The 21,256-nt window shown below is 34.0% G+C and overlaps 4 protein-coding genes across 5 annotated transcripts; 2 read left to right on the forward strand and 2 right to left on the reverse strand.

Annotated features, from left to right (window-relative positions):
• Positions 1-1,328: 1,328 nt before the first annotated feature.
• LOC114182747 (translation elongation factor Ts (EF-Ts)) lies at positions 1,329-6,491 on the reverse strand. Its single transcript, XM_085672650.1, has 8 exons — positions 6,349-6,491; positions 5,152-5,573; positions 4,989-5,069; positions 4,674-4,848; positions 4,255-4,439; positions 3,273-3,398; positions 2,329-2,417; positions 1,329-1,795 (listed from the first exon to the last, which is right to left on the reverse strand). The coding sequence occupies exons 2-8, from the start codon at positions 5,491-5,493 to the stop codon at positions 1,750-1,752; spliced, it is 1,044 nt and encodes a 347-aa protein (XP_085528776.1). The 5' UTR covers positions 5,494-5,573; positions 6,349-6,491; the 3' UTR covers positions 1,329-1,749.
• Positions 6,492-7,149: 658 nt separating this feature from the next.
• Positions 7,150-11,041, reverse strand: LOC114181592 (uncharacterized). The gene is made up of 10 exons (XM_085672651.1): positions 10,838-11,041; positions 10,700-10,762; positions 10,476-10,610; positions 10,287-10,389; positions 10,121-10,191; positions 9,923-10,027; positions 9,526-9,559; positions 9,011-9,075; positions 7,767-8,159; positions 7,150-7,369 (listed from the first exon to the last, which is right to left on the reverse strand). The coding sequence occupies exons 1-9, from the start codon at positions 11,003-11,005 to the stop codon at positions 8,022-8,024; spliced, it is 882 nt and encodes a 293-aa protein (XP_085528777.1). The 5' UTR covers positions 11,006-11,041; the 3' UTR covers positions 7,150-7,369; positions 7,767-8,021.
• A 1,572-nt stretch (positions 11,042-12,613) lies between these two features.
• LOC114181042 (large ribosomal subunit protein uL22c-like) lies at positions 12,614-14,178 on the forward strand. The gene is made up of 2 exons (XM_028067361.2): positions 12,614-12,919; positions 13,609-14,178. Exons 1-2 carry the CDS (start codon positions 12,682-12,684, stop codon positions 13,992-13,994), a joined length of 624 nt encoding a protein of 207 aa, XP_027923162.2. The 5' UTR covers positions 12,614-12,681; the 3' UTR covers positions 13,995-14,178.
• A 2,148-nt stretch (positions 14,179-16,326) lies between these two features.
• On the forward strand, positions 16,327-21,063 carry PDE194 (formyltransferase). 2 transcript variants are annotated; one of them, XR_014994531.1, is made up of 12 exons: positions 16,327-16,592; positions 16,941-17,131; positions 17,207-17,269; positions 17,359-17,493; positions 17,579-17,681; positions 17,777-17,847; positions 17,940-18,044; positions 18,431-18,464; positions 18,594-18,694; positions 19,788-19,847; positions 19,919-20,103; positions 20,852-21,063. XR_014994531.1 is itself a non-coding variant. In XM_028066710.2 (12 exons), the coding sequence occupies exons 1-12, from the start codon at positions 16,355-16,357 to the stop codon at positions 20,939-20,941; spliced, it is 1,392 nt and encodes a 463-aa protein (XP_027922511.2). In that variant the 5' UTR covers positions 16,334-16,354; the 3' UTR covers positions 20,942-21,063. The 2 variants fall into 2 exon arrangements, 1 of the variants encoding a protein (XP_027922511.2); XM_028066710.2 differs by having other exon boundaries at positions 16,334-16,592; positions 19,903-20,103.
• The last annotated feature ends 193 nt before the right edge of the window (positions 21,064-21,256 follow it).

Consider the following 21,256-nt stretch of genomic DNA (forward strand, 5'->3'; position numbering starts at 1 on the left):
TTATCATTTGCGGTGACCGTGTCGGTTTGTGGACAAGTCATAAACAATATTCATATTCATAACGTCGTTCCTCTCTCATATTTCAAAAACCATAACTATTTTAAAATTAGAATCGGTTCATTTTTCGAACTTTGATATGGTTTAGTCTTCAAATTTTTTAAAACTAAACAAATAATTTTCATAATCTAGTTATCTTAAACTTTTTTTATGTGTCGAATAATGTCCTTACAGATTAACGTTTAAACTATGTACATCATTTTAGATGTTCCAATTCAAATGTTAATATCAACTTCATTTAACATGTAAACAAATTCGGCATTGTTAGATTAAAATAACCATACCCGTTCGTTTCTTAAATTGATAATAAAAATGTATCAAAATTTAAAGAAAAAAATTATAATTTGACATCCAATTACTATAAATATATTCAATCCTATTATTTATTGTCATATATATATGAAAAGAATTATGTCTTGATTGCAATGAATAGGAAGCTTGATGCTAGCTTCTACGTTGTTTTTTAATTAATAATTGGACATGTTTCTCCATCCCATAGACTGTTGGATGACATCTCATACCTCTATGAACTTGTATTCATGATTACCTACACATGTTTCCTACGATAAACTAATTGGCTTCATTCTTTTTGCATTATTTTTCTCCTAGGTTTGTGTGTGTGATGATGGAAAATCTCATGCTTCCTTCTTAAGTATTAAATTATTATGCTTAGTTTGTGCTTGAGTTGATTCCCAAAGAGTTAATGTTGGGTGGAAGCAATAGCAGTTGCGCTTCCACATTTTCCAATTGTCACACCCTCTCTATTATAATACAAGACAATGTAAAAAAACGACTTGCAAGATCACAATCTACACAGTAGGAACTTTCCTCATCCATTGCGTCTTCATAAACCAGAAAAATGGTTCAAAGCATCAATTTTCAACTGATTATAAATCAATACATGAAAAACGACAACAGAGTTCGGAAATTTACGATACTTTTGTTTAAAGGAGTACAGTACTATTTGCCATATCAGTGAACTCAAAATTCTTCCGATCATACTACTCAAATATTTCATTTAACACTTCCAAAGAGTAATACAAAAAAAAATATGAGAGACTCTGTACTTGTGTTTAGATCATAGGAGTATCACAAAAGTCATGGAGATGCGTGAAGAAACAACCCATATTCTACAGTAGCCAAATGTTTAGTTGGATTACTCTGTTAATGATTGAAAACCAAGGCCACGAAACGTGCGTCCAAATGTACACTACAAATAGTTAAACATAATATATAGAACGTTCAAAGTGCAGCGTATTAATGCGCAAAACTAGCTTTGAAAATGGGATTCACACTATATTTAAATCACTTAAAGGGGACTAAAATTGAAAATACATAATAAGCAAACACAAACATGTCTGCTGTTCCACAATTGTTCCGTTAATTCCAAAGTATCAATTTATTTGCTAGCTCTGAAAAAATAAAATCGAGAAACTGTGAACTCAAGATATATAACAATAACTATTATTTTGAGAGCCACGCTAATGTGTTCAACTAAAGTAATACAGTCTAACAGAAATCATTTATGATTCCCACTACCGAGCAAAATTTTCAACCGAATCATGTACCTCGTCGCTTGATCAATATCGGAACATATATGTTTGAATATAATCGGCTAGAGAGCAAAAGCCTTAAAAACAAAGCAGAGCTCTCAGAGGGTTCCCTCCCCGAATAGACAGAAACTCCTTAAACTTACGCAACTTGGGCGACAGTCTCAGATGCATCATCTGTTTCTTGCCTGAAAAATGTAGATGGCCAGAAAAAATTGTTAATTCAATCCAAAAAGTAAATTTAAATAAACTCTCAGACATGAAAAGCATAATGGGAGTTTAATCAACGACTTTATTCTCAATTGTTTGAGAGCATTGGATGGGTCAGTCAGGAATAGAACGCTGCAAAGCCAAAAAGGAACTTGACTGATTCTGAAGTTTCTAGGTATGAAGACATAACATAATCATTTTAGGTAGGTGAGGTAAAAAATACTTTAGGTTGTACACATTATCATATAAAACGGAGAAATTTAACACTTTTAATTAGCTAAAAATGACACATTACTAGAGACATATCAAAGTAATAATATAAGTTTATTTATGCACTTTAATCCCAAATCCTGTAATTACAGCATGGTGAAAACAAGCAAAACATAATGTCTACAATACTTTGGTTAAACCCTTAACATAAGGACAATTGCAATGATTTTCGTTTCAATGGTACACAATTGGAATCTAGAATAAGATAGGAAAAGACTATCCAAAAATGTACTGGTTTTACCCTGCAATTCCTTCCCCAACTTCCATTCTCAGAAAGTTTACAACCCTCACAGATGAACCCACCTCCTTGGATAGATTATCCAGCACCGCCTGCAAAGAAGAATGAGAGATACTAGAAAATCAATTACCAAACAAACAAATTGGTCTAAGATGGATGCTTCACAAAAGGTACACAGCATTTCACACACATAAATAGCAAATACACATCTAAAGAGTATGCACTTTGTAATTCCACTAAATATATTTATAACGCTAGTCAAAGGCACAGTCTAGAAGCTTAATGGCACTACAATAAACAAAACACCTTCATTTTCTGATTAGTGTCCGGAAACATACTGAGGTTAACCACGAGTTTGAAACTTTGAATGACTACCTACAGTTCTATATTGCATATTTGCTTGGAAGAAATTCTCAGCTTCCCAGCAGCAAATATAGGTTTCTCATTTCCTATTTATTATCATAAACTCAGAAGTGAAGGAGACATCACTATTTAGAGATGATTTTGATTATTGGGGCATGTGGGCTATATGTAAGTTCAAATTAAAAAAAAAAAAAAAGTTTCAACCATAAAACGAAGTAGGATTCCAATAATGTGATAATTAATCAGGCATTTCCAAATAAGACAACCCAACTCTAACCCTCAAGTGCACCTCTATTTTGCCTTTTTCAATAGTTAAGACATCATAATTGTCACTTTTCACCAAATTCACAAATTAAGGCGATCTACAACTTGATGCAGGGGCTGTTAACAAATTTATTAATCCCTCATATCAACCATGGTACCGAATAACGAATGCATTTGCTGCCACCAGAACCTTACCAAGAATTGTAAACACCACAACAAGTACTCACACTGACAACCACCATATGGCTATAGCCATCATAATTTCCACCCTGACATAAATCACAAATCAATCCATTTCAATTCACAGAAACATCACATACCTTCACATTCATAGTGTCATTCATAATGAACTTTTGGTCCATAAATACAACATCCTCAAAATACTTGCGTAGTCGTCCTTCAACCATTTTCTCTACGGCCATCTGAGACTTACCAGAGGATTCTGCCTGAAATAATTAAACCATAGTAAAAGTTAAAAAATTTCGTTTGGTTTTTAAATATTGATAAAAAAAGTGGAACTTTAGCATATGAAGTATATGAATCAAGAAATGAAAAAAATATTGAGCAGATTCCAACTGCTCAACAAAGTTTTCTTCCAATTCTGAATTTTAATTACAAGAGAAAGAGTTGAATTGCTCTAACTAGGCCAACCCTAAACTCTTATTCATCCAGGCACAAGAAGGTTATCATTCTTGTACAGGTGTAACTGGCCACAGTTCACAAAAGAAACTAGTTCAAATGTCCATTTTCTCTATTGAACCATACCTCGCCAATTGAAATATAGTTAAAAACTATTATGTACAAGCCAGATTAAACCTACAACACCATCTTAAACAGTCCTTAGAAAGACCCTCTGGTCTGCTGCATCTATGCAAGCATCGCCAACTTTCAAACCTATCCCCCAGATGGGAAAATACACGTCAATTAAGGAAACAAGAAAATTAAAGTAGCACAGAACGATTGATACAATATCTGAGAGGGTGTTAACTCAATTTTATGTTGTGACAGCTTGCTATTTTTGCTGGTCAAGTTTGTTTGGCTCTTTATGGTTCTACATGTACTTTGCTTTGTGATGTAAGTTATCAATGAAGTAATACAGCAGTTTTTACTCAGTTTTTCTATTGTTACTAACGGGAAGGCTAATTCATCTAAATTCATTAATTTAGATTGCTGAAATAAATGACAGAATTTCTAGTAATACTTAAAGACCAAAACAAACAGAAGCCTAGCAATTCCATATTAACTACGATTCATGAATTCAGTACAGGCCTGAGCTTGAATCCAAAAGAAACCCACATATACCTGAGATTTAAGAATTTCTCGCTCATTTTCCAAAGCATCTGAAGGCACGAGTTCCTTTGTTAAAAATAATGGCTTTGCTGCCACTACATGCATGGCTAATTCTGATCCAACACGCTGTAGAGCTTCCACTTGTGTTTTACCATCATCTACTTCAAGGGACAAAATTCCAGCAATGCGACCCAAACCTAATCAAACAAACAGGAGAGAGTCAGGATCCTTATTGGGTCCAGTTTCTAGGTACCGCAAGGTAACAACATATAGTAACACAAAATGATACTGATCTCATTCCAACAACTTCAAGCGTGTAAATATATACACTGCCCCGACATTTCACATGCAATGCAAGAGTGGCAAAAGATTGGTAAGAGCAGAGCAAAAAGTAAAAAGAACAAAAACAAGAAGTGGAATGAATTTTTTACCCGGTTGGGGACTGGTATGAAGATACGTAGATATAAAACCGTTGGATGAAGTAGGCAAGACATAACCTCTTCTAAGCCTGACATTCTCCCCCATCATGGCAGCCACTTCAGTGATTGCATTTTGAACGGTAGTTTCTCCGCTGATCTTCGGATGCTCAAGATTCAACGTCGTGTACTGGCAAATACAAGCAATGATGTCAATAAACACACTGTGACAACATCGTAACTCGAGAGGATTTTAGGAAACGAGGAAACTCAGTTCATTTATATAAAAGAGGTTCATTGCAACAACATTAAGAGCGTTAATTAACGTACATCCAAAGATTGAGGTCCGACATGAAAGGCAGAAGAAGAAGAGCTATCGAGCGACAACGCTTGCTTTGCCAAACACAATGCCTGCAGATTGAAGAAGAGAGTGAGTGAGGAAATGTGTGAAAAAGATTGTTAATTGAAATATGATGAATATGAAGAGACAAACCAAGTGTCGGAAAATATCGTTTCGGGCGACAAAATCAGTCTCGCAGTTGAGTTCGATGAGAGCGACTTTGGCGGGGGTTTGGGCGAGGGCGAGCAAACCTTCGGAGGCGATTCGAGAAGATTTTTTGGAAGCCAAAACTTTTCCCCTTTTTCTGAGTTCCTTCTGAGCAGCGTCGATGTCCCAATTGGAATCCACCAGAGCGGCTTTAACGTCCTTGATCGGAGCGCTTGTTCTCTCTCGCAATTGCTTTATTAGATTCACGTTTTCCGATGAAGAAGAAGAATATGAACGATTCCGGCTTATGAAAACACAAACACGTTTTGCGGCTCCATAGAAGGCCATAGCGAAAGAGAAAGTGAAGCTCAGTTGATGAAATGCTAGCTAGGGCTTTTCAACACTTTCCTCTTACACACCAACTCTCTCTGTAAAATCCATGATTAACAATGGAAAGGTGAAATTTTTTTCCAAGATACCAAAGTTCCAATTTTTTTTTTCTTCTTCCCAAGTATAATTAAAAAAATTGAAATGGTGAAAAAAACTATTTTAAAAAAAGTAATTTTCTGGTAAATTTTATACAAAGTATTAAACTATAGAAACTAAATATTTGACATCTTTTCCCAAATCCTTCTAAGCTGCATATCTCTCACCAGATTAAGATCTACACATGATGGAACATAGAGATACAACTTCACCCGTAAAATGTAAAAAGCTATGTATTTGACAGCCTAAAATTTCTGATGTAAGCCTTTTGTTTGTGTGAGAATGAGACTCAGAAAGACCTCATACTCTTCAGTCAGTCACTCATGTCTTCTTTGCATTTCACATACAAACATATAAGGAAGAATTTTCACCCTTTGATTGAAGGAAATGTACATGAACTAATAGCGGTATGCAATATATATATATATTCACAACACACCACTGATTACTGAATAAAACCATGTTGACAAATACACATTCATAATTGTGAAGTTGGGAATTCACACTACAGTACAATACTGATTACTGGATTTTACCCCTGGAAACAAGATGAATGAAGGACAATAGAATGCAATAGATAAAATTGGGGCTAATATTTGATGTAGAAGAAGCGGAAACACAAAAATTGAGAGTTGCGAGGTTGAAATGAGAAGAAGATGGAAGAAGCATGTTATGAAGAAGGGTGAATAGAAATGAAGAGAAAGAGAAATAGCGTACCTCCGAACTGGGAAGCGTGGAAGCGACAAACGAGGGGGTCGTGGTTGAGGTGGGAAGTGTTGGGTTTGATGGAAATGAGGGTTTTGTCAGTACAATTTCTTTAGGCATTGGAATAACTAAATTGTAATAATTCAAAAATTAAAAACATACTTCCAATATTAACTTAAATCATTTATTTAAATTATAACTTAAATTTTCATTTTTTATTACCAAATAATTTTCTCACCGTTAAAAATTCTTTACAGTGTTATAAATTTTAAATCACAAAGTTTCATCATAAAAATTATATTTTTCAACAATGCTATATATTTAGAAAATAAATAATTGTAACATATCATTTCATTATCAATTTTGTCTAACTTAATTTAATATAGGATTCCATATATTACGCAGCTAACTTAATAAGTTTATTAAAGTTATTATAATACTTAACAAGTTTGTGAAATATTACTAATTTTAATTAATATATGACTTTTTTAATTTGTAAGAGTTGTAATTCCTTTTTCTTTTTAGTTTAAACAAGAAGAACCATCGTAAACATTCATATCAGGTTCAGGTCTGAAAAGAAAACCATACACTAAAATATCAATAACTCCATTAAACATGTAATTCTAACTTGATTAAACCTAATTTTTAATTAAGTAGTAGTTGGTTGTCTCGTAAAACTAGAGATGTCAATAGAAATAAACATTATTCACCACATTCACCACAGTACAAGAGATGATTTTTTTTTTCTTTTTTTAGTTCATCACATTGGTCTAATCTTGCATTTACAGTATATTTCATTTTTTTTTACCAAAATATATATTAAAAGCGTTTCCTTTTATGAGGTACATAATTTTACAATATTAATTATTACAAATTATAGAATATTATCAAAGTGGGAAAAACCACATGTATAAAAAATGGTCATCCAGAATTGTTTGCAACTTCTGCAGCTCTCTGCCTCATCATCTCCATTACAGCAACCTCCTCAAGTGTTCTTTTAAATCTGACCTTATGAAATCCATTCACATCAGACCTTATGAAGAGAAGAGCAACATCGTCACTGAGAATGGTGAATTGGTGCACAACCATAAAGAATTCAATAGTATGCAATTAAAGTATTATCCCGTGTAAATAACAACGTATTTTGTAAACCTCCCCTCTCCTCCCGAAAAATAAATTGCCAATTCATTGATAATAATCAGAAAAAGTTTAACATACTGATATCATTGATAGTAACCCAATAAACGCTCCAACAACATGTATGTTCTACATATGCATAAAATTCAAGAAAAATTCATAATTCTCACATTCCTCTTCACACTCAAATTTCACTAGATGCATGATTTCCTTATTTGAAATGCAATATAACCAACTTATAAACATGATCATTAAAATGACAAGGATAGGGTCAAACATAATCTCATTCAAACCTGTAATACTCGTAGTTGCCTAGCTTCCTTGTTCTGAGCATCACGATCTGCCATTGATGGATGATTTGTCAATTTATGAGGATGATCCGTGCCACCATCCTTTTCATAGCAAGCATTGCACACATCATATTCAGGGCACACTTCACAACGCCAACCTTGGCCTGTTTCTATGTCAAGACGACAAATGTTACATGTAGTAACAAATGCAGGAGCAGTTGGATTATGAAGATGATAGAGAACCATCATAGAGGAATGCTAGGCCCGTCTTAGAGTATCATACTGATAATGATTTCCCTGGCAGAGACTCAGAAATGCCTGACTAGTGTCAAAGAACTCACTCTCAAGAATCTCATCTTTGTCCTTTGTATCGGCAGGTACATCAATAATTTCCACCTGCAAAAGACATACAGGGTTCGAAAAATTCCAAATTCATTTTTTTCTAAATTGTAAGTCATCAAAAGAAAATATTAAATCAAATTTCGAGCTCCATAACCAGGGTGATTCAAAGCCAAGTTGAAGTACTAAAATATGACACGGGAAACCCTAAACCTTAACATACACTAAAAGAAAAATCTATATAAACACTATCTGTGACGAGACTGATTATTAGAGGTAGTCATTTGGGGAAGTTGCCTACAAATAAGAAAAAGGGTTGATAGGATCTTGTAATTTGAAAGGGATTTCGGATTGTTGTATGTCAAAACCATGATACATATTATGCATTTTAGGAAGTTTTTTTATTTTATCCTTGCTATAAATTTATTCTTCATTACAATAGTATCTTGCTATCAATACTAGGATTATGTATTCAGATTCAATCCCATAATTACCTGCATTTGTTTCCTTAGAATTAGGTCTCTATATTTCCTAAAATAACCAGCAGGTTCATGTATTTATAGATCCAATGGCCTCATTATTGTAATACAGAAGAACTATATCATTCTTTCTAAATTAGAGATTGTAGGATAACCCAAACCTCTAAAGCACCGGATCTGAATCTCAAATGTATTAGCTCATAATCATTTTTTCACATGTGTTATACACCCAGGATATATGACTAGGAATGTCATATATGTATTAGTAAGTATTGGTTGCATTATAACAACAATATCCTTAACATTATGGAAGTATGTAACATTCATAGCTGCCTAGAGCTAACAATTTTTCACATCTGTAAAGGTTACAAAAACTGGTGAAAAATCAATCACTTTACATGTGAACATAAAAAATGCCTGCTTACTCACAGGATAAAGGATGTGCTTCTCCCTCTGGTTAATAGGATGCCGCTCTCTCTCTTCACGCTTTAGTTCTGCTTCATAACACCAACGAGAACACTGTTATCAACATATTGAACATCTTTGAATATAAAGGGAAAAAGCAAGACAGTGTGTGACAAGTAAAATTGCTAGCTGTTTATAAACACATTGAAGGCAGAGGAGGCATCAGTCCTGAACAAGCTCCATGTATTTGATAATCCAATGGATTTAAACAAAAACAAAAATCACGTGTATAAATAAATAAAAAAGGATAAAAAAAAACACAATATAGAATACTGGCTTCTTGGGTTGAGTGAAGGTTCACATATTGCATTTTGTAAGGAAAGTGAGGAACTTAGCTGCTTACACTGCACGTTAGAATCTATACAAGGTAGGAACTCAATCAGTGGAGAACACTATCAAAATGCCTAAATAAGAATATCTTAAGTACAGAGATCACCCAGAGAAAGGTACACAGAACAACAAAAATGGAAGAATCATACCTTTATGAAAGAGGAGCTCAAGCAAATCAGGTGCCTACACAGAAATCTAAAGTTTTGTCAGAAGCAGGGAGAAAATGAAAACAAATTGACAGCTATGGTTAGAGGCAATCCAGAATGCTAAACCAATAAAAAGTCCAGAAAATTTTACCGTATATTATAATATCGAAACTGATATACTATTAATACAATTAAGGGAGATTGTAACCCTTGATATAATATGCACCAGTTTTACACATCCAAACCAGAAGTGGAAACATTTCAAACTAGGTTACAAACGAAGGATAAATATTATATGTAAAAACACTGAACTTCTTTGATATATAAATCAAAGGGCTGATGATGCATTTCCATTCCACTCACACCAATTGTAGCATAGACGGACAAACAGAAAGCATACCTTTATTTGAGCATCAACTTGCATTGTTTCAGTAGCAATGATGGGTCCAGCATCCAGAGCACGAACGGTGAATGCTAATGACACTCCAGTTTCTTTAACACCATCCTAGTGTACAAATCAATACAAACCACCAGCGAAATAAGTTAATGAAATAGAAGCATTGAGAATCTAGGGATTGACAAAAGAAATGGGGGGAACCTGCAATGCCCTTTGAACAGGAACAACACCACGATGCAATGGCAGCAGGCTACGGTGAATGTTGACTGTTCCTGAGATATTTGCAAATGGAAAGGTTTCACAGAGGTCTAATTTTTTTATAGATTTAGCACCATCATGGCTGGCATTAGAGGAGGAAGTGACAAACCCAACGGAGGAATATCTAGAAACTTGGTAGGTAATATATTGCCATAGGCAGCTGTAATGCACAAGTGAGGTTGTAAAGCTTTTAAATTTGACAAGAAATCATCCTGCAGAAATTGAATTGGATGAAAAAGAAGCAAATTTAGGGAAAAAAAAAACGCAATAAACAGAATAGGACAGAAAAGTTAGGTACGTCTCCAGCTTTAAGGGGGGTGAAAATGAGATCGGGGGAGAAGCCTCTGTCAAGAGCATGATTGGCCAAGGGAGAGAGGGCGAGCTTCTTGCCCCTGTCCCTTCTAGCAGGTGGCTGAGTCACGATGGCCGCAACCTGATGAATTGCATATTGCATACACAGTGTAAATAAACATGGAATGAACGTGGAATTACAAGAAAATGGCGTGTGTATATGATGAGAACCTCGAACAAAGAATGTGGAGAAGCAGAAGCAATGAGAAGCATGTCAAGGACTATGGCGGAGACCTGAAAAGCAGAGAATGAAATGAAACAGAAAAAAGTGAAGAAGGAGGAAGGTAGCATGAGTTCTCAGAGACATACCTGAGGTGCGCCCAACAAGACAAGGGGCTTCTTGATGGTGGTGGGAGCAGAAGAGAAAGGGAGGGAAGGAGAGACACTCTGCAAACAGCACAACCGTCGAATCATGGTGGTTGCCGTTGTGGTTGTGGCTGTGGAGGGCAAAGAACCACACCACCTATAGCTATGCATTTGCACTTCCCTTTCTTCTCTCTCTGTCTCATATCACAATTATACATAATTTTTTGATTAAATTATACTTTTAGTCCCCATTTTCGTAGCAAAATTTGAATTTGGTCCCTCAATTAATTTTTATCTCAATCTGGTCCCTATTTTAGGAAATTTGACCCAATCAAGTCCTTTCCGTTAGTGGTGGAGTAACGGTGTTAAATGGGGTGCCACGTGTCAGCTTCTGGATTTTTTGAATTTTTTTGAATTTTTTTTGAATTTTTTTTTTGAATTTTTTATTTTATTTTTTATTAATTTTTTTAAAATTTTTTAAAAAATTAAAATTTTGCCACGTGTCAAGCAGACATCGTGCCACGTGGCAGTGACAGTGCCACGTGGCAGTGACAGTGCCACGTGTCACTATTTGGGAGGTGTCATTTTCTCATTCTCGATTTGGTCCCTGTATTTTATCTTTTGTCTCAATTTAGTCCCAATTTTTGTAAAAATTATGCAATTTCGTCCCCCTCCAAATTGAAACAAAAATTATAAAATGTTATACAAATATTTTTATTAAATTTGATTTTTTCATTCAAATTGATATTTTTATTATATATTTTCAATAAAACCAAGTTTCTTTAAATTTGTTTCACATTAAATTTTACTTAAAATTGTTTTCAAATTTTAAATTTATTTGTTTTTTATTGTTACATAAACTAGTTAATTTTTCTTAAATTATATAATTGTTATTTTTATACTAACTAAAATATTTGTATAGAAATTATTGAATTTTACACATTTTAAAAATATGCAATTATTTAAAATATAAATTCAAATAAAAAACAATATTAAAGTATAATGTAATAAAATATCAATATAATTTATGAATTTTTTTATTAACATTATTTTCTATTAACAACTTTAAAACAATTTTAAATAAAGTTTAACGTAAAATATAAATTAAAATAAACTTAATCTTGGTAAAAATATTTACTTGAAATATCAATTTTGATAGAAATATTTGTACATATTTATATAGAAATTAAATTTGGTTTCAATTTGGAGAGGGACAAAATTGCACAATTTTTACAAAAATTGGGACTAAATTGACACAAAAAATAAAATACAGGGACCAAATTGAGAATGAGAAAATGATACATCCCAAATAGTGACACGTGGCATTGTCACTGCCACGTGGCACAATGTCCGCTTGACACGTGGCAAAATTTTAATTTTTTAAAAAATTTTAAAAAAATAAAAAAAAATAAAAAAAATAATTCAAAAAATAATTCAAAAAAAAAATAAAAAAAATTCAAAAAATCCTGAAGCTGACACGTGGCACCCCATTTAACACCGTTATAGGACTTGATTGGGTCAAATTTCCCAAAATAGGTACCAGATTGAGATAAAAATGAATTGAGGGACCAAATTCAAATTTTGCTACGAAAATGGGGACTAAAAGTATAATTTAACCTAATTTTTTTTAATCAATTCAACATATTGAAAATTAAAAATTTTGAAGGTAAAAGTAAATTTATAATGATTTAAGGAAAAAAGAAAACAAATAGTTATTCAGGTAAATATTAATTTTGAGAAAGAACCGAATTGAAAAAAAAAAAAAAAAAAAAACCTCTCTTCCCTTTATCTTATCCATCTCTCTCACTTCTTGGTTTGCAGAGCAGGGGTAGCATAGCATAACAGAAATGGCTGTTTCTCTGTCAGTGAACCGTCCTCTCCTTCGTCTTCACCACAAGCAACCATCTTTACCGGTGGGCGTCGCTCCCCAACTCCACTTCCACCGTCAGCCCAAGCTCGCCGGAATTCGGTGCTCCTCCTCGCCCTCTCATTTTACCGACAAAACCCTCATTTCCATCAAACCCAACACTTCCCACCTCAACCACGACCCCCTCGTTTGTCGCTTCAACGCTTCCCAGTTCGGAGGTACGCTATTTCTCTTTCTCCTTCATTTCTATTCACCCTTCTCCATAACATGCTTCTTCCATCTTCTTCTCATTTCAACCTCGCAACTCTCAATTTTCGTGTTTCCGCTTCTTCTACATCAAATATTAGCCCCAATTTTATCTATTGCATTCTATTGTGCCTTCTTCTCACAATATATCCTGCATTTAGATATTACTGTCGGCAGGGTCTTTTTCTTCACATTATTTGTCCTTCATTCATCTTGTTTCCAGGGGTAAAATCCAGTAATCAGTATTGTATTGTATTGTGAATTCCCAATTTCACAATTATGAATGTGTATTTGTCAACATAGTTTTAGTCAGTAATCAGTGTTGTGTTGTGAATATATATATTGCATACCACTATTAGTTCATGTACATTTCCTTCAATCAAAGGGTGAAAATTCTTCCTTATATGTTTGTATGTGAAATGCAAAGAAGACATGAGTGACTGACTGAAGAGTATGAGGTCTTTCTGAGTCTCATTCTCACACAAACAAAAGGCTTACATTAGAAATTTTAGGTTGTCAAATATTTAGCTTTTTACATTTTACGGGTGAAGTTGTATCTCCAATGTTCCATCATGTGTAGATCTTAATCTGGTGAGAGATATGCAGCTTAGAAGGATTTGGGAAAAGATGTAACCGATATTTAAATTTAATGCTGGTGCAGGACAGGAGAGCAGCAAATTGGTGGAAGCTTACGCTGTTGGGCGAAATATTCGTATGTCTGCTAATAAAGCTCGAAGAGTGATCGATCAGATTCGTGGACGAAAATACGATGAAACACTTATGATATTAGAACTCATGCCTTATCGAGCGTGTGAAGCCATTCTGAAGATAGTGTTTTCTGCTGGAGCAAATGCTAGCAATAACCTGGGTTTAAGCAAAGGAAGTTTAGTTATCAGTAAAGCAGAGGTTAATGAAGGGAGAACAATGAAAAGGGTAAAACCTGTGGCTCGAGGGCGTGCTCATCCAATTCAAAAGCGCACTTGTCATATAACCATCACTGTAAAAGGCTCACCAAGTGAATCCATCGTGGAAGCAAACCCTGCATAATCCTTTTCGGACTAATGTATGTACTCCTTATGATGAGTTAGTTCCCTTTACCCTTTACATTTGATCAAAATTTCTGTATTTCGACATTGTGTACTTCATTTTATACCTTGTGACTTAGGGGAGTGATGAACATGTTAAATATTCAATTTAATTAGTCCTGAAGATGAATGGTTTTGTATTTCAATTTGAGAAAAATTTGTGACATTGCTAATACTTACCAAAACTAAGTAATTTAGATTCAGCATCCAGTACTAAGCAAACAATTCTGAGTTACTAAAATTAGTTCCTTCTATTGGTAATGTATTACGTAGTACATGTCTGATATCACGGTGGATATGAAAGGAACCACGTTAATTCTACTGAAACCATTCTGGACTCAAATTTAGGTGTTTGATTGTCAAAGAAAAATCACTCTCGAAGTAAAGTAAGATGGCCATGAAGAACTGGGGAATAGCATTTGTTTCACCCAGAAACAATTTGTCTTTTTAGGAGTTGTATTTTTTCTAGGTTGTCTTGTCCTCATCTCATCTAAATTTTGCTTCATCTCTTCCTTCTCAAAGCAGTCGCCATTATATCTGGTTTATAAAGTCGACATTTATTTCTGTAAGGAACAAAAAGACATACCAGTTTCTGTGGTGCAATGAGTCCAGTCTTTTTTACAAAAGATGAATCAAATTAAACCTTGTTCCATTCACAAAGTAGTAGTGATGGTTACTAATTTCAGAAATTCTTATATTGTCCAGGCTATGTAAATTTGAAGGGCTTGTTTAATTGTGCTTGTGCATTAGAAGTACTCAAGTGACAGTGGAAGTGAATGAATGCTTAGGGTTATATTTTAGTTTTCCTTATGCTCATAATTCTTTTCTTAATTTAGTTCCCAATCATGAAATAAAAATATTTTTCTCAAATTAGTTTTCTCGTTGAAAACCTAATTCAAATAAATGACAAAGCGCATAAAGGATGATTAATTGATCTAATTGGAAATTAGGGTTAATGGTTGGTCATACATTATTTCCAAATTTGATTGCTCCATATGTCTATTAGTTGTGGTATAATGACTGAATACAAAATACATTGAAGTGAAATAAACAGAAAATAAGTTTCATATGCAAGTTCCACCATGACTAAAATAAGTTTAACTTTAATTATCAATGATAAACACAACTTTTAATTATACTAACAGAAAGAAGCCACCTCCAATTTTGGAATAATGCGTGACTATGTAAAAAAAAGTTAAAAAAAATGATGATAGAGTTCCACCTTATTCTTGATGTATTTTATTGTACTTGAAGATTTTTCTCAAGTCTTTTAATTTTAAGCAAACTTCTCTAGTTAAGATAAGAACAGATAGTTAATCTTTTAAACAGCTTTAAATATTTCAAATAATACTTAGGACATGTTTGGTTTCTTAAGGTTAATCTTCATAGAATTCTACTTCTTTTAGACCTTTTTGGTTCATGGAGTAATGATTTCTTGAATATTAAAACAAAATTGAATTGCCAAAGACCATATATTCTTCTTCATCATTTCTTGCTACTTTGAGCCTTGTCAATAGGTTGAAAATCTCCACATAAGGATTTATAATATATTTGTTTGTTATAATTTATTTTTTTAAGATGTATATATTTTTTAAGTGTAATATTTTAAAATTAAATCAATATCTTTAATTTTCGTCAAGTAAAATAAGAAAGGAGTATTTAAAATAAAAAGAAAAAGGAATTACAACTTTTACAAATTAAAAAAGTCATATATTAATTAAAATTAGTAATATTTCACAAACTTGTTAAGTATTATAATAACTTTAATAAACTGATTAAGTTAGCTGCGTAATATATGGAATACTATATTAAATTAAGTTAGACAAAATTGGTAATGAAATGATATGTTACAATTATTTATTTTCTAAATATATAGCATTGTTGAAAAATATAATTTTTATGATGAAACTTTGTGATTTAAAATTTATAACACTGTAAAGAATTTTTAACGGTGAGAAAATTATTTGGTAATGAAAAATGAAAATTTAAGTTATAATTTAAATAAATGATTGAAGTTAATATTGGAAATATGTATTTAATTTTTGAATTATTACAATTTCTTTAGGCATCGGATTAACTAAATTGAAATTTAAAATATATATATATATATATATATATATATATATATATATTATTTATAATAATAAATACAAATTAAACAAACAAATTCATAAATTTACTACTGATAAAAGTATATTAATTATTTAGTTTCTATAGTTTAATAATTTGTATAAAATTTATCAGAAAATTACTTTTTTTTAAAATATTTTTTTTTCACCATTTCAATTTTTTTAATTATACTTGGGAAGAAGAAAAACAGGAATGGCTGTTTCTCTGTCAGTGAACCGTCCTCTCCTTCGTCTGCACCACAAGCAACCATCTTCACCGGTGGGCGTCGCTCCCCAACTCCACTTCCACCGTCAGCCCAAGCTCGCCGGAATTCGGTGCTCCTCCTCGCCCTCCCATTTTACCGACAGAACCCCCATTTCCATCAAACCCAACACTTCCCACCTCAACCACGACCGCCTCGTTTGTCGCTTCCACGCTTCCCAGTTCGGAGGTACGCTATTTCTCTTTCTCCTTCGTTTCTATTCACCCTTCTCCATAACATGCTTCTTCCATCTTCTTAAAATGAGGTCTCTCTGAGTCTCATTTCTGTTATGCTATGTTACCCCTGCTATGCAAACCAAGGAGTGAGAGAGATGGATAAGAAAAAGGGGAGAGAGGGTTTTTTTTTTTTTTTTTTTTCAATTCCGTTCTTTCTCAAAATTAATATTTACCTGAATAACTATTTGTTTTCTTTTTTCTTGTGTAAACCATTAAAAATTTACTTTTACCTTTAAAATTTTTAATTTTTTATATGTTGAATTGATTTAAAAAAATTATGTATAATTGTGATATGAGACAGAGAGAGAAGAAAGGGAAGTGCAAATGCATAGCTATAGGTGGTGTGGTTCTTTGCCCTCCACAGCCACAACCACAACGGCAACCACCATGATTCGACGGTTGTGCTGTTTGCAGAGTGTCTCTCCTTCCCTCCCTTTCTCTTCTGCTCCCACCACCATCAAGAAGCCCCTTGTCTTGTTGGGCGCACCTCAGGTATGTCTCTGAGAACTCATGCTACCTTCCTCCTTCTTCACTTTTTTCTGTTTCATTTCATTCTCTGCTTTTCAGGTCTCCGCCATAGTCCTTGACATGCTTCTCAATGCTTCTGCTTCTCCACATTCTTTGTTCGAGGTTCTCATCATATACACACGCCATTTTCTTGTAATTCCACGTTCATTCCATGTTTATTTACACTGTGTATGCAATATGCAATTCATCAGGTTGCGGCCATCGTGACTCAGCCACCTGCTAGAAGGGACAGGGGCAAGAAGCTCGCCCTCTCTCCCTTGGCCACTCATGCTCTTGACAGAGGCTTCTCCCCCGATCTCATTTTCACCCCCCTTAAAGCTGGAGACGTACCTAACTTTTCTGTCCTATTCTGTTTATTGCGTTTTTTTCTTCCTAAATTTGCTTCTTTCTCATCCAATTCAATTTCTGCAGGATGATTTCTTGTCAAATTTAAAAGCTTTGCAACCTCACTTGTGCATTACAGCTGCCTATGGCAATATATTACCTACCAAGTTTCTAGATATTCCTCCATTAGGTTTGTCACCTCCTCCTCTAATGCCAGCCATGATGTTGCTAAATCTCTAAAAAAATTAGACCTCTCTGACACCTTTCCATTTGCAAATATCTCAGGAACAGTCAACATTCACCCTAGCCTGCTGCCATTGTATCGTGGTGCTGCTCCTGTTCAAAGGGCATTGCAGGTTCCCCCCATTTCTTTTGTCAATCCCTAGTTTCTCAATGCTTTTATTTCATTAACTTATTTGCTCGTGGTTTGTATTGATTTGTACACTAGGATGGTGTTAAAGAAACTGGAGTGTCATTAGCATTCACCGTTCGTGCTCTGGATGCTGGACCCATCATTGCGACTGAAACAATGCAAGTTGATGATCAAATAAAGGTATGCTTTCTGTTGATCCGTCTCTGCTACAATTGGTGTGAATGGAATGGAAATGCATCATCAGCCCTTTGATTTATATATCAAAGAAGTTCAGTGTTTTTACATATAATCTTTATCCTTCGTTTGTAACGTAGTTTGAAATGTTTCTACTTCTGGTTTGGATGTGTAAAACTGGTGCATATTATATCAAGGGTTACAATCTCCCTTAATTGTATTAATAGTATATCAGATTCGGTATTAGAATATACGGTAAAATTTTCTGGATTTTTTATTGGTTTAGCATTCTGGATTGCCTCTAACCATAGCTGTCAACTTGTTTGGTGAAACATACAAGGCATGTCTTCTTTTTCTCCCTGCTTCTGACAAAACTTTAGATTTCTGTGTAGGCACCTGATTTGCTTGAGCTCCTCTTTCATAAAGGTATGATTCTTCCATTTTTGTTGTTCGGTGTACCTTTCTCTGGGTGATCTCTGTACTTAAGATATTCTTATTTGGGCATTTTGATAGTGTTCTCCACTGATTGAGTTCCTACCTTTATTTGACAATCAGGATCTGAACTTTTGATTAGGGAACTTCCTTCTATACTTGATGGATCAGCAAGATTAAAGGCACAACCTCAAGATGACTCTAAGGCTACATTGGCTCCTAAGGTATGTGAGCCTTGATTTTGTTACCAAGAAGCTGAATAGAAAATAACAATTCCAGTAATATTTGTTCGGTATGTATCAGGTCCTCCAAATTTTGGGTCCAAAATACTATCTAGAGTGTTGAAAGTTGATATTGAATATACTCTTAAAAATCTATTGTATTTCTGCGAACAAATTAATGGTTAAAAAATGCAACAAGGTTGTTGATTCTCTTTTGAAGTCAGTAACTTAAATTTCCTTTAAATAATATTCAAAAGAGTGCGAATGAGAGGCCACAAGCACAACATTATCGACAATAAATTCAAGGGGTAGAAAGAAGACATTAGAAGATATGGGTATTGTATATTCCTCTTTACACCATACAATACATATTGCCTTCATTTTAATCCCCCATATATTCCTAACGAAACCCATACATGATAATTCTCAAAGGTGGAAAGACTCATCTAGTGAATCCAAAGGAACAATTTGTAAGTAAATTCATGCTAAGATGCGGGGACTCATTCTGATGTTGCAAATAATAAAGAGAAGCTTCGCAATGCAAAAATTAAGTGGCTTACTGTTTCTGGGTTCATTAGTTCATAGCACATGTTAGGTAAAAGAGCTGTGTCACTCAAGAGGTCTACATCTGCAAATTTCCACTTGTATAGATTCTAACGCGCAGTGTAAGCAGCTAAGTTCCTCACTTTCTTACAAAATGCAATGTGTGAACCTTCACTCAACCCAAGAAGCTAGTAGTCTATAAGAAGTATATCCCTGAGAAATAGTCTTCCTTGGTGTTGCATCAGTTACAAATTTTTATGTTTTTTCTTTTTCTCCTGTCTCTAATTTTCCAATACTTCTAGAGCTCCTGTGTTCAGAAATAGGGTTTCATGCTATTTGTGTTCACATGATTTCATTTAGCAGTTAGCTGTAGTTCAGTTAGAAAACCTGTGAATGTCAAAGATTCAATGGTTATGGTTTGTATTACGCGCCTTTCTGTTCAATGCAGTAAACATCCCGTTATTCATAAGAATAAGAAAATACTCGGGTATACACAGTTGGAAAAATATCTTTCTTATAAGGAGTTAGTCATTTTTTTTTCTACTTTATGCAGATAACTTCAGATGAATCATGGCTATCCTTCGATGAAGAAGCATATGTTCTACACAATAAGGTAAACTTTCATGATCATATCTGAAGGGCACAGTTGTGACATAAAACAATTTTAGGTTCGTGCCTTTTCAGGGTGGCCAGGAACTCGAGCAAGGGTGTTAGTGATTGAGAAAAATGGTGAGCAGAAAACTTTGGATATTAAAATTATAACCACACGACTTAGCAGTCATGAAAGTGTGCAGTTCAAGGAAGTAGATGATGTTGCATTTGTTGAGGGTGTGTTGGTATTTCCATGTGGAAGGGGTACCACAATTGAGGTACGTTTTCATATCTTGTTTGCATCACCTAGGTAGGTGATGATGGGTGGAAACCAGATACCTTTTGAAATTTATTACTGTATATATTCCCTTATGCTGAAGCTTCTGCTTAACAATTATCTTTTTTCTGAAAATTGCTATTTAATATATTTCATGCACAAGTTTCCATAAAAAATGGGAAATTCCCGCCGCTCTTGTTCTCCTTTTGTCCAAGTACTCTTTGAAATTCTCTGACTGTCTTGCATCTTGGAATCAACATCAAATGTATTATGTATGAAATTAATGTCAACTATGAAAATTGAAATTCCTGTCACGCATTCAAGAGGCTTTTGTCCTTTCAATGATTACATGTTTGTCTCATCCAATAGGAATTGGATTCCATGATTGTAATTCTTGCCCTGTTAATGACAGTTGTGTTTTTTGACAGTTTTTTAATATAAATCTTACCTTTTCAAAAGTAGAATGGAAACAAATAATATCGGATGAAGAATTGTATATCCTCACCTTATTGAAAGACCATTCGCACTTGAAAATACAAGATCTTCGACTTTGTAATTACTTGCTTTCTGAGATACAGTTGACAAGTGTTTTTCTTTTATATCACGAGGCCAAGCATTAAGGAAGCACTTGCTGTTCAATCTATAAATAAGAACACCTTTTGCACACAAATTTAGTATAGGTATGCAAGCCCAAAATTCTTGCATGTCAAATATACCTTTCTGAATCAGTGTCACTGTACCTCTCTCAGGTATTGGAACTTCAGCTTCCTGGAAAAAAGGCAGTAAATGCAGCTGCCTTCTGGAATGGGCTGCGTGGGCAGAAGCTGAAGAAATTATGAACAAGGCATATTTTAAATTATTCTTTTAGCTGTTTAGGAAATCGATTTTGTTTTGAAATTATTTAAATTTTTATTTCTGGACTGATTTTATATTGTATCAAGCTGTGCAATTTTCTACTGAAGTGCCTCTCAAACATGCATTCATTCTACTTTATTTATGTATTACATTGGTTTACCACCTTAGATTAACAGATACTTGTTTGAGCTAGGTAAATTACTGGAGTGATCTTACTGAAATTACAAGCTCATTGCCGAATAACTGATTGCATATGAAAAGTTGGCACAGTGCACAAGATTTTTTTCTCTCACTTAAAC

This window comes from Vigna unguiculata, chromosome 4 (genome assembly GCF_037176805.1).
Source record: "Vigna unguiculata cultivar grain cowpea cultivar isolate G323 ecotype 2 chromosome 4, ASM3717680v1, whole genome shotgun sequence".
NCBI classification, from domain to species: Eukaryota; Viridiplantae; Streptophyta; class Magnoliopsida; order Fabales; family Fabaceae; genus Vigna; species Vigna unguiculata.